This window comes from Crocodylus porosus, unplaced genomic scaffold, assembly GCF_001723895.1.
Source record: "Crocodylus porosus isolate Cpor-Errol unplaced genomic scaffold, CroPor_comp1, whole genome shotgun sequence".
Taxonomy (NCBI): domain Eukaryota; kingdom Metazoa; phylum Chordata; order Crocodylia; family Crocodylidae; genus Crocodylus; species Crocodylus porosus.
This window is the reverse complement of record NW_017728906.1, coordinates 77,293,733-77,306,937: the sequence shown is the minus strand read 5'-3', so window position 1 is coordinate 77,306,937 and position 13,205 is coordinate 77,293,733. Positions and strand designations below refer to the sequence as shown.

Sequence of the window (13,205 nt, the reverse complement as noted above, 5' to 3'; positions counted from 1 at the left end):
ATAGTGGAAGTGTGACTCTGTTGGAAATAAAGCATTGCTGACTGACTCTATGAATATTGTACATAGACATGGATACTGGAACATTTTTGATAAGAAGGGTGAAGGGACAAGCAAGAAGAAAGGGAAGCAGAATGAGTCAGTGTTTTTGCTCTACAGTTACCTGAGATTTGCATGGACCTATGTACATCTGAGATCAAAAGCAATAGGAGCTTGAAGGGATAGAGGACTAATAAATTGTTTGGATAGCAATTTTTGGACTGGATTGACACACTGGTCTACTGAATATCTGAAGAAAATAGGCCTGCCTAAGTTGTAATTTATATTGCTAAGATTTTATGTAAGTGCATGTAGACTGTTTTAAAAATATTCTAATGAAAAGACAAAATAGTCTCTATTCTGGAAGGTTTGCCCACAAACACAGTTTATTGGTTCCATGTCATTCTATCTGGCATTTCTTCTTGTCTCTTATATACTCATATTTATTATTTGCTTTAATATAGTATATATGTAAATATAGAAAATCTCGGATTTTTCAACACATTTCTTCCTCCTCAGAATATATGAAAGAGTATGCAATGAAACCCCTACTTTTCCAAATGAGTATCACTAGTAGGTGAGAGGCCCAGTATTAATAATTTGACTACATTTTTTTGCATGAAACTTTTAGGCTCAAAACCATAACAGTATTTAGTAGGGCTGTGCGGAGCTTTGAGTGCTGATTCGATTCAGAGGAGATTCAGCCCAATTTAGCAGCCAAATCTCTGAATCTGAATCAAATCAGGAGACCAACAAAAAGGTCCAAATCAATTCAAAGCTCTCCAAATTGATTCCGAAAAGATTCAGAAAGCTTCGGAGATTTGGGCAGTCCCCATTCGCTGCTGCAGAAAGCTGGACCCAGACTCCATGCCAGTAAGTAGGAGGCGGGGGAGGCTGGAGGAGGGTGAAGGGGACTATGGGGTGACCCCTGCCAGGCCCCATCCCCGCTGCCCCCCACTGCCCTGCACTGTGTGTGGGGCTCTGCCACAAGCCCCCTTCCCCTGCCTGCTCTCCCAGCCCCCCTACTCCTCCATGGCTGCCCTGGCCACCCTCAGCTCCTGGTTCTTTAAAAAAAAAAATCCCCACACTCACTTGCTGCTGCACCAGGCACCAGGGCTTCTAGGGGCCTGTGGCAAAGCCCCCATGCAGTACGGGGCAGTATGTTGCAGTGGGGATTGCCCCCCTCCCCCCCCACCTGGCAGGAGCTGGTTAGTGTGGGGCTTTTCCCCCCTTTTTTTTTAAAGAGCCAACACTTGGAATGGGTGGGGCAGTTATTGACTGTGCTGGGAGAGCGGGTGGGGCCTATTCTATTTGGAGATTTGGCCCCTTTGGCGGCTGCCAAATCTCCGAATCAGATTTGGCTGAATTGATTTGGGACAGTGATTTGAATCACCGAATTGAATCACTGTCCCCTGAATTGGGCATATCTGAATCTGAAGCGAATATTAGTTGCTTCGCACAGGCCTAGTAGTTAGGTACCCAACTTCTAGTGCCGTGGTTCTCAACCTTTTTAGACTCAAGGCACCTCATTTCTTGACTATGGAAAAATAATAGAACAATTCTTTTGTTGCAAAGAGCTCAGACCACAACAGGTCAAAGTGTTCTAGATGCTACAGATTCCTATTTGAAATCTTTGGGCTTATCTTTTGAATTGTGTGTTTGTTTGCACACCTAAGATTGCTAATATTGTTTGGCAATAGGATCTCCTGGTACCCAAGGTGCTGTATCACCCTGGTTGAGAATCACTGTTCTAGTGAAATCAAAGGAACTCTGGGGAGGTAGGCCTTAGATATGACTTTACATTTTCAAAGTGTTTTATAAATGTTACTAAATAACCCTGAAATAGAACAAGCTGTTTCTGAACACAGCTGGGCCCTCTGACCAAACAAAATGTTATATTAGCCATTCAGATACCACCTACTTGCAGTTAATAGGTTCCTTTGGGTTAATTTCTGGTTGCCCTTGCCCTTGCCATTACCCTGTGAAGTTAAATTCAATAATTAAAGCCATTAATGTTGTTGGATGTACATTTATACATAAAAGGGAGCACTGAAAGAGATCTGTTAAAAGTTTGGAAAGGCTCCCAGGCTGAATACAATGCTCGCATGTTCCAATTATAATAATCATGCCACCTCATGGACCTTTTTTAAAATTTATAATCTGTTTGGTGATATGCTTACATTATCAAATAACAAAAACACAAGCCTCAGTAGCCCACAGTTTTTACTATGTATAGGTACCGTGACCAGTACATTTATGTCAGAAACCCTCCTGATACAAAATGTTTCAACCTACCTATAAGTCCTGTTGTGTAACCTTGCTTTTGCAACAGCTTGGCAAAAGTGGTTTCATTCACAGGGAGTCCTCCTGAGCCAGCATTCCACTGAAGAGCTCGATACCTATTATCCGAAGCCATGCCTGCAAGATACGATAAAATAAACTTGGTTATTTTTTTTCTTGCTTCCCCCCCACTTTTTTTTCATAGAACTCCTTTTCTTTGAAGCCAATGGGACTATTCACAGTGGTAAAATTAAGCATGCAAATAAACAAAATCAAGATCCAAAAATAAAAAGCTAATACATTAGTTTATTGGAGCAGGGTAGGAATTCGCATTGTATATTGCAACATGTATATTACATGAGATAGTTAAGGTGTATTATGTGAGAGAGAAACCAGATTGGCACCACTTCCAGCATCAGACAAGGAGAATGGCCAAGAAATTATGGTGTTAATATGGGTTTGTAAATCCTGGATTTAATTCCCTGTCCTATTGCAGGCTTCTGCATACTTACAAAAGTCACCTTATCTCATGGTGTTTTAGTTTCCCAACTGTAAAATGGGGATAACAGCATTTATTTATGTTGGGGTTGAGGACAATGTTATTAAAGATTGTGAAACATTCTGATGTTATAATACTGGGAACATATATTTTAGATATTGAATATATTTAAAATATGGTACATGACCCCCATATATTTTTAAATCAATATTGGGTATCTAAAATAGATATATAACAGATTTTTTGTCTAAAACTCTTTAATTCTTCATAAAAATTAGTTAAGCCTCAGAAGCCTGGCCCCTTCTGGTTTACATTGTGCTATGCAAATAGAGATAAATGTAGAATCCAACAGACTGTAACTTGTGCCAGAGCTATCCTGAAACACTTTGTTCTGGCATTCAGAGGAAACTTCTTTAAATGTAGTTCTGCAGCCAAGAGGCAAATAAGAGTGTATCTGGATGTAGCCATGCAAAAACAGCAGCAGCATGGCAAGTTCCCTTAAAGAGACTGGCAGGATCTCAAAAATCAATTAGCCATCAGTAATGGTTTGAAAAGCTACAACATTTTGTCCTCTCTATAGCATGAAGTTATCATGGTGAGAAGCCACATTTAGCCACATCTGATAACAGCTCTTTGTTCCTGTGCAAACTGTTGACCTAAAATAGACAGATTTCTTGCTTCTCCTATGACTTTGTGATTTCGTGTAGCAAAGGTATTATGACAATGTGTTAATCAGAAGCTGAAAATAGAGTAAAATAATAGATAGAATTTTCAAAATTGGCAATCAGATTATTAATTTCTTATTAGAATCTTTATATGGCATTGTATCACTGCATATGTGCCCAACCAGATCTGATGGGGTATCTTCCAGTCAGGAAGGCTGCTCTGCTTGGGGTACAAAGAGGAGCTGCAGCAATATGCTGAGTGAGTTTTATTCCTTCCTTTGCAAGTTGGTCAATATTTGGGGTCCTAAAAAAAACAGAGACATGTTAAAGCAGCTGGGTAGCAAGCTGAGGGATGAACTTGAAACAAACTTCAAACAAACATGAAACGTTTTAAAAGAAATTGAAGCATACTGGTAAGTGAGACAAGTAAGTCTTTCAGATGATATCCCTGAGAGCATTCCTGTTTCATCAGGTTTATGACAGGTAATGTGTTTCTTTCAAAAGGCGAACAGACTAAGGCTGGAGAAATTCATCCTTGAAGGAAAATCTTGTTTGTAGTGGGAACTCTACATCAGGCCACTGGCTTTAAATATTATGTTATCTGCAAACATGAAACCTTTGAAGTAACATGTTTAAGCAGAATATAAAGAAGATCTGATTTATCTGTCTAAGATTTGCAAAGATGACCTTTAGCAACTATTTTGCATCCTAGTATTTCAGAATTCATTGACCTCAAACCTTTTCTCTGGTGCTTGGAACTCTATGCTAGGAATACATCCCATCTATTGTAGCATATAGTAATATATTTACAGGGTAATACATGCTAACTCTCCCTGGACATCTGTATGTAGAAGTGACAGAAAGAAAACTGGCCTCCCAGCTCCTCTTGTCTTCACCACCAGGTGGGTTCTGAATGACTGTAGTGTTCCTCCCTGTGACCCCAGCACAATCACACCAAGCAAAAGCCTCAAGGATTGCCTGCCAAAGGGCTCTGTTTTCCCAAGAGGAGGAGGAGATCTGAAAAGTGTCTACGGGTTTTGAAGATATATTCCAAATACTCTTTTGCTTCAAGTCAAGTCTCAGAGATTTTCCCCTTGGAGGGGCAGAGTATATGTGTGCCATGCCTCAGCAGTACATAGTCAGTGCCAACACACATGATCCAGGTCAGAGAGGCATCATGTGGCTGGAAGGAAGGAGAAAGAGAATAAATAAGGGACAGAGGAAAAGCATAGTGTGGAAAGTGTGGGGCCTGCACATAGATATAAACAGATGAAGAGTAAGATATATATAAGAGTTATGCAAGGGCTAGAGCATAATGTAGGGGAGAATAGATAGGCACCTGGCTGGGGTCTTACATCCCCTGCCACCCCCAGTTCTCCCTCCTGCCTGTGGCAGGGGGTCGGACTAGATGATCTGTCTAGGTCCCTTCCGACTCATTGATTCTATGATTCTATAATTATAAGGCAAGTAGTTGGAGAATTAATATATATTAAAACTTAGAAAGTGGCAAGAATAGTATTAGATCAGATTTTGCTTCCTTTCCCTGTTTCTATTTATCTTGTTTATTTCAGTGAGTCCACACATATCTGTGTTAAATTGTATCTGAATGGCTCCACAGGCTTTAAGGAAAGCATTTGTATGCATGAAGTGAAGTGGTCTTGGACTGCTATTGAGGCAGAAGCCCTTCTTATTTTATGCTTTTTTAAAAGAAATAAATTAAAAGCTTAGTTCATTTACATAGACACATTTAGTACTGAGAGAACTTTTACCTTATAGTATGGTTGCCGTAGCAACCTATATCGCCAATACCCAGGTCATCTGCCATTAGTAGCAGTATATTTGGCTTAGACTCCATAGCTGCACTCATTCCACACGTCTGTAGAAATAAACAGAAAGCCAGCAGAGTGGCTAGATAGCTCCTGAAATACAATAGAAAGGCTTTTAAATTGATGACCTCTGGTATTATGTACAGGGAAAATAAGATGATTCAAGACTTGACACCACTCAGGATGCAACTCAGCCCCTGAACTCTTTGAAGACCTTGTTGTGCAACCGATCAGGGAAACTAAATGTGAGATGTGGAGCAGTTACCTGCACAAGCATGTTCTCTGAACAGAAGGCAAGAAGGTCTATTGCTTTTCTAATGCTTTTCACCCCTTTTTTTTCTACCCACTGGCCATGTCTACATGAGACGCTGACTGCACAGTCATTTAGTACTTGTTTATACAGGTGCTTGTAAGTGACTGAGCAGTAACTGGAGTTATTGCTCAGTAGTGTTGCCAAACGGCTTTTAGGTGATGCTGCCTGTGCAGTAGGTCATTACTACTGCACAGTAGCATCACATCACACTTTGTGCCATGTCTTGTGTAGATGCAACCACTGACATCCTCACCCCTCAGCCACACTCCTCAAAGTCATTGGGCTGAAGTAGCCTTTATAGAGCAAAGCCTTAAGCTGTGTAGGTCTACCTCTAGGGCCTGAGATGGCAGAGAGAACTGGTATGCTAGCTGGATAATTTTAGCGATGGGTATATTTAAATTTTTTATCCTAAGTGACTTAGGTTTCTAATTCACATATTCAAAAGTAGCTAATGCATTTAGGAGCCTAAAGGTCTTTGACAATTAATGGCAATTTGATTTTTGCAAAGGGGAATTAGGTCACTTAGGCACTTTTGATAATATTACTATTTGGCTAGGGACAGAAATTACACATAAACTAGTATAACTGACTGGAAACTGGTTCAAATCTGTAACAAAACAGGAGTTCAGTGCACATAAACCACTTTTAAAATGGCTGAAACTGGTTTAAGATAAATCTGGATGGATGTAGTATGACTTACTTAATTTAGGCTAAATCAGTTTACTGAACTTCTGCCCCTCCAGAATCACAGTTAACTCAGTCTTCCAGCATCCCAGGATGCTTTGCACCTCCCCTGCAACCCGCCCCTCCCCCTTGCAGGGTGGGTAGGTTAGCCTTGGCCCAAGCTGTCTCCTTCAGCTGAGCACGGAGGTGTGCTCTAGCACCTGTTGTACCCCCCCCCAGTTTCTGGCCTGGGCCACTACAGGTATGCGGCTGTATTTCTGGAATCAAAAGTGAATGTCTGTTCACTTGCTTATTGGTTCATTCTACACAGCTTAGACTAAACTAAGAAGTTTGAATAGATTCAGCCTTGGGCTTTTTGGCGGTCTGTACTTAGTCGTAGTAAATAAGGTTTAGTCAGCTTGGAACAGAATTAAAGAAACTGTAAATAACACTAAATTCTGTAAAAAGTGGACTTCAAACTATGTTCTTTTCTGCCATTCTGAGCTGCTAAAATGCATACATGTTACCTAACCAGAGTGATAGATGCAGCCATTTTAATGACCTACAAACTACTATTAAATTGTTTTACTAATTTATTTGTATTGCATGAAGCATATTTGTTTAGAACATGCAGCTTGTAATTGTTGCAAATGTAAATTAAAGCAAAGTCCTAACTCTAAAGCGGGGGTGGCAAACATGCTTGGGCCCCTGATCTGGTTCTGGACTGCAGGACTCCTTTTGGGTGGGATTTGGATGCAATGTTGGCCACAGGGGAAGCAGCATCAGTGAGCCACAGGGGAAGAGGGGGTTAATCCAGGCATTCCTCAGCCTCCCCCCCCGCCTCCATATATTCCCAGTGGGGCTCCATGCCCTGGGTTTTGGTAGAAGGCCCCACCCCCAAATCCCAGACCTCTCTATAAGCCCTGTGAGCCACACTGCATAGCTCTGTGGGCTAGATCCAGCCTACAGGCTGTTTGTATGACACCTCTGCTGCAGGGCAAAGTCACTGCTGCAGTAAGGGGTAATGTTACTCATGTAAAAACAGCAGCAGGTCATGGCCCGGCATGAGAAAATATCCTAAATCTCTTAAACAACTTTAGAGCCTTTAATTTAAAAGACTTGCTGTCAAGTTATTTATTCCAAAATATATATCATCAATTGTAAAGAACAGTGGTCACCTCACCAACAAATTTGAAACAAAGACAAAATGAGAAACAATTAAAATAATATAAAGGCTTAGTCAGCTCCTGAGTATTTGTAAAGACCATGCAGCCACATCAATTGAATTCCTTAGAGTAAACTTTCTGTTCTTATGCTAGACTCTAATAAGAATTTGTGGCAGGGATTTGTGCAGTCACATGAGACAGTCGGGCCTGAAAGTAACTGTTTCACTTTGGTGCATTACTTGTTCTGAGGAAAGGAGAGCTCCACACTGCCTTTTCCAACTCACTACACAGTGTTATATTTGTGTTAAAACCTCCAGCGTTGTGCACGATTGTGATACAGTTAGAGCTCTGCTCAGTCAGTGATGGTACTGAAGAATACTGGAAAATAACAGCACCAAAAGGATTGTAAAAGGTATGCTAACTAGAAGAAGCAAACTCTGCCAACTTCCCACAATATAAAACAAAAAGAAAATAAGGACAGCTTGACTTCATGACACTCTTTTTATTAACATCCACAAGCACCCTAATTTTGTCACGTTACCAAGTTCTGAAGGTCTTTTAAAATTTGTTTTTGGTGTTAGTAGTAGGGTTTGATAACTCCATTGACTGGCAATTCCAGTGTCAAGGATAAATTCCAATTTAAGTAACCAAAGCAACTATTGATTGTATATGTCACCTGCAGGTTCACAAAAGATATCCTAAGATGTTATGCACCATTGCTGAACACTGTAAAGCAACCATGTCCAAATCCTTCGTCAGGTATGGGATAAAGTATGGGACAAGGTCTGATTACTCAACACAGGTAAGACTGAATGACTGATGGTGGAGGGGAAATGAGTAAATGGAACACATCCTGCAATAATATTTTCTTGCTGATTCACCCTGCATCATCATTAATGAGGCAATTTGATACATAACCAAAGTAAATTCTTCAGAAGAATGAACCTTGCTTTTATTTAAACTCTTAAACTCCATTAGATAAGCATCTAATTAAAAAAGTGCTGTTTTTCATGCAGACTTTAATAAGAATGTCTGTCTCCAACTACAGGACATCACCACCTGGTGCAATTAAGAAAGCCTTTTTAACTGTTGTTTAATTTAGGTTAATGGTTATATCTTGGAAAAAATCCTGCAGATTCTCATTCCTACACTAGTTTTACCCTGGGGAGTGAAGGTTAAGTGTTCCATGCAGGATATGACCATTCAGTGTAGTGTCAAAATATTATTTTTAAAAGATGTTTCCCTCCTAGTTGATTCCTGAGAAATTGGTAGGCTGGGCAACTTTACTAATTGCAAATTAGGAAGGTCAACCTAGGGATTTGTACAAAGGGAGGACCATTTGGGGAAGACAAAAAAAAAAAAGAAGAGACTAAAGGAGAGAATATATGTTTTAACATACTGAAATTTCTATTGGACAAGCACAAACCATGCCGAATGACAGTGTAATTACAGTATACACTGAGCCTAGTCAAACAATATGAGTTCTGATACAGACCAATTTATAATAAAGTCATACACTGAGGAAGAAGGCATGTAGACATACAGATTAGGGAACTGTATAATGGGAAGCAGGGTTTTTGAAAAGAATTTAGTGATCATAATGGACAAGCAAGTCATCATGGGCTGCCACTTCAATTCACTGCCAAAAAGAACCAATGGATAAAAAAGAGGAGTAGGAGAGTAATTTTACTTCTGTAAAATGGTAAGACTGATACTGGAATAGTTGTAATTCTCACAAAACTCAACTTTTTCCTATCTGTATTCTTCCTTACTTCCATGGTTCATTTTCATTTTGGTTGATTTTATCTTTTTTAACTACTCAAGCAAGAAGGTAAAAATTGGAGAGAGTTCAGAAAACAGCCACAAAAATGATTCAAGAATTGGAGAAAATGCCATATACTCTGACAGCTCCATAAAAAAATAGATTGAAAAGCAATTTGGTTACATTGTATCAATACTTTCAGGAAAAAAATACTAGGTACTAAGAAACAACTATTCTGAAGAAAAAAATTACCAGCCACCACCAAAGGCTGGAAGCTGAAGGCAGACAATTTCAAATTAGGAATAAAACACACATTTTACCACTGAGGGTAGCTAACCACTAGTGCAACTCCACAGGGAAGTAGTGGATTGCCTATTACTTGAATACTACAAATCTAAACACTAATCTGTATTACTGAAGAACCCAGAAAGGCATGTCAGGCTCAGCTAAATTGCTTGAAAGTAAAATTTATCAGCTTTTGAAGTACATGAGGTCAGGGTTTGAATTACACTTTGACTCTTTGGGGTTGCAAAAAAACCTGGTCTGCCCATCATGATGCCCAAATAAAATTAAAGACCTCCCCAGGTTATGATTCTCAAATCTTACAGAGGGGTTCTTGTCTCTTATGTGGGGCTCAGCCTCCCTAAGATCCCCTGTAATTTGAACCCTGCATAAAGTAGTACTAGGGGATCAAAATGTGTCTTTAGCCTTAATTTCTCTGATTCAAGATTCTCTACAAACAGGACTGCAGGATACCAGAAGGGAGGAAAAAATAGTGGTAGAAACAATTCTATTAAATGAGATACATGAGGGGAAACATTGCCACGTAAGTGTACAGTTCCTAGAGAAGGCATGAAGACCACATGTAATATATGTAGAGGGTACATTATGTTCCCAGTCTATCAGAGAGACTCCACAGTAAACCTCTCAATACTTTAAGTGAATGGAATTTGTGCCCAGCACCAAATCCAAAACCAGACGAGAGAGCTGAGTTGGAAAATACTGGAGGAAGAAAGGAACTGTAGGATAAGAAACTGCTATTCTCTTTTCAGACTCTGCCCACATGTTGTTTTCCACTATTTATAATAGAGTGAGTCAGTCCTTTCACAAATATCCGTTGTGACTAAACAGAGAGCTGGCAAGAAGGGCAGATGGGAGGTCAAGCAGAGATGCAATTTGATTTGAAAGCCAGCCAGCCAGCCCCGAAAAGAAAAACAGAGTTTCTTTTTGTACTAGAGCCTAGTACTTTGAAACAGCTTTCTGCATCAAAGCAGAAGGGGGGCGGGGGCTGAAGCCTGCCTGGGAGCCTGTGCAGAAAACAGAAAGAATATACAGTTCTGGCCACGTTCCAGGGAATCTGAAACAACACACCTTCCACATGAAGAGAAGGTTTCCCAATACTTCCCCTTCTCCTTGGTACCAGTGGTATAACACTGCTGGGCGACCCCCATCTCAGAGGCAGATCGCTGAAGCTCCCAGCCGGAAGCAGGAAGCCTGAGCAAGAGCTTACAGCAAGGATGAGTGTTCTCAAGGTCAGAGAGGGAATGAGGGCAAATAAAAATATTTCTTAGAAGTGTAAACTGCTGTAAGGGAATGAGGGAAAATTACTCATGAAGGAAAAAAGGAAAATAATTCTGACAACAGATGGTGTTCTCTTCTTTCTCAGTGCATATGTTTGTGTGTGTGTGTGTGTGTGTGTGAGAGAGAGAGAGAGCGAGAGAGAGAGAGCGAGAGAGAGAGAGAGAGAGGGAAAAAAGACAAGGAATGAAATTGTTTCTGTGTTCAGCCCCACAGCTTCCTTCTCCTCTTTGTAAGGTGCACCATTAAACAAACTCCTGAGCACCTTTGAAAATCTGGCCAAAAACTTTTCCTCCTATCACTGTTGGCACTGGATTTGGGCCCAATCCCTAAACCTTTGTTCTGGGCAAGCACAACCCTCAGACTGACCACAACACCTGCCAGTTGATAACAGGCAAATTTACTGATACAGAATAATAACAGAAAAGCAACAATATAAACAAAGCTATTCTATATCTTCCAATCCTAGGGCTGTCATCGGAGTCAAGGTACATCTGGTTAGGATGCAGGCTCCACTCTGAGGCTCTCTTTCTTAGGTCTCAGCAATCTGGAGGTGGGATGCCGAGGCTTATAGGTCCCTTTCAGTAGGGTGCATGAGATGGGCTGCTGGTGTGTGCCCTTTGTCCATGTTGGCCTTGGGGGCCCCTTCCTGGGGAATGGGGATGGGGACCCTTCTCAGGGAAGAGAGGGAGGGTTGGGAGGGATGGGAAAAAGGAAGTGACCTTTTGTTACTCTCAAGTCTCTGCTTTTGTATTCTCCTTTCCCCTTGATGATTCCTGATGACTTCATCCATGGCTGTCTCTGGTTGGCTGTGTCTCTGTAGTCACACATCCATGTAACCTTCTGGGCCTTCTCCTAATTTGGTCTGTTCCCCACAAAACTGGGACTTGGCCCCTTGCTGCTCTGGGGCCTTGTAGCAGGTGTCACTTATCTCGTGTTATGGGACAGTATGGTACATACTTCCTCAGTTCCCAGGCTGTGTGTCCTTGTTGCATTAGACAACCTGTCTGCCTTGAAGGGTGTGATCTTGTGTTATGGGATACCCCCCTCAGTTCTCAGCTGTGTCCATCCATTGGCCTTGTTGTGCTAGATAGCCTGTCTGCTTCCAGAGCCATGAGAAGCTGTGTGTGTGTGTCTCCCAGGCTCTTTAGAAATCCATTTAACCCCTGCTGCCCATCCTGGACCCTTATAATGCATATATCTATACCTATAAGCCAATTTGCCCCCCCCCCAAAACAGACCTTCAAATACCATTTCTAAGCCAACAATCACCACCTGGTAGGGCTTCACAGACCCTTGCCTGTGACGCATATTGACACAACCAGAGTTAAGACAGTGCAAGCACTGTGACTGGACAGAATTGAGCCTGTCAGCTTGTATTAGCAGTGGTGGAACTTGACTACTAACCTCCTGTTTCATGGATGTTTCATGGATGTGGTTGTCTAGTACATGGCAGAGGTCCAACACTGAACTGCTGCAACAGGTGCCTAAAGGTAAACATCACCCCTGAAATTATGATGTCAAATTTTACCCTGAACAGAGGTACAGCCCAGAAAATGTCCACACTGGCCAGGAACTATAATAATCAGGTACTCTGTGTGTGTGTATGGTGGGGGCAGGATGGAGAATCATGATTCACTAGCACTGAAACCATATGTTTACTACTATTTGATCCATGCTTTGATAGGCATTCTTTGCTTAGACACATTACTGGGAGTGCAGATAGTATTAGAAGGCCAAGGTAGCAGCTTAACATATCACTGCAAGGTGCAGAAAACAGGCAATGCAGAAAGGGTCCAAACAAGATCTTAGTAATGGGAAGCTGATTAAATAAATTAGTTGCATCCTTCCACGCATTCATCCATGAACTTGCCTATCTAAAAGTCTGATGCTGCTATCCAACATCCCAATATCTGGGGGTGCCTTCCATGTAAAATCAACAGCAGCAAAGTCTCTAGTAGACTTTGTCATAGAGTCTTTGTCACTCTCTCCCCTACAGGATCAAAGAACTGTTTTGAATAAAGATTTGCTTGGATTCAGTTTTACATAGTATATTTTTTAATTTTATGATCATGGTTGGGACATGGATAGCAAGAGGAACCCTTCTCCAACTGATCACCACTGGGAAGCCCACTCTTCACCCAGCCCATAGCCAGATGCTGCAGGATGATCCACTTGCTATCAATGCTGCTGATGGAAGAACTAGCTGCCAGGTAGGAATCACAGATAGCAGCATTTCTCAGCCCATGGGTCACAACCCAAAAGTTGGGTGCAAGAATATATGAAAGGGTTGTGAACAAACTTTAAAAATAGATCCGCAGGCTTTAAACATAGATTCTTCTTTAAAGGAGAAAAATGTGGGAAACTGGTTTTTCCCTTGCAGGCTGGCAGAGTTCCAGCCTGCAAGGGGCTGCTTG

General features: G+C 41.2%; 1 protein-coding gene across 3 annotated transcripts in view; it reads right to left on the bottom strand.

The window, feature by feature from the left end:
- The window catches only part of LOC109306117 (arylsulfatase D-like), a 48,618-nt gene that overhangs the window by 10,214 nt on the left and 25,199 nt on the right, over positions 1–13,205 (bottom strand). Inside the window, exons 1-4 of one of the 3 annotated variants that reach the window (XM_019529370.1) lie at positions 10,582–10,713; positions 5,250–5,399; positions 3,663–3,784; positions 2,332–2,454 (exon numbers count right to left, since the gene is read on the bottom strand). The exons of the other annotated variants lie outside the window; for them this stretch is intronic. Coding sequence (XP_019384915.1) covers positions 2,332–2,454; positions 3,663–3,784; positions 5,250–5,399; positions 10,582–10,661 — 475 coding nt within the window. The 5' untranslated portion in view covers positions 10,662–10,713. Of the gene's footprint in view, positions 1–2,331; positions 2,455–3,662; positions 3,785–5,249; positions 5,400–10,581; positions 10,714–13,205 lie in introns of those variants that run through there. 3 annotated transcript variants of the gene reach the window in all.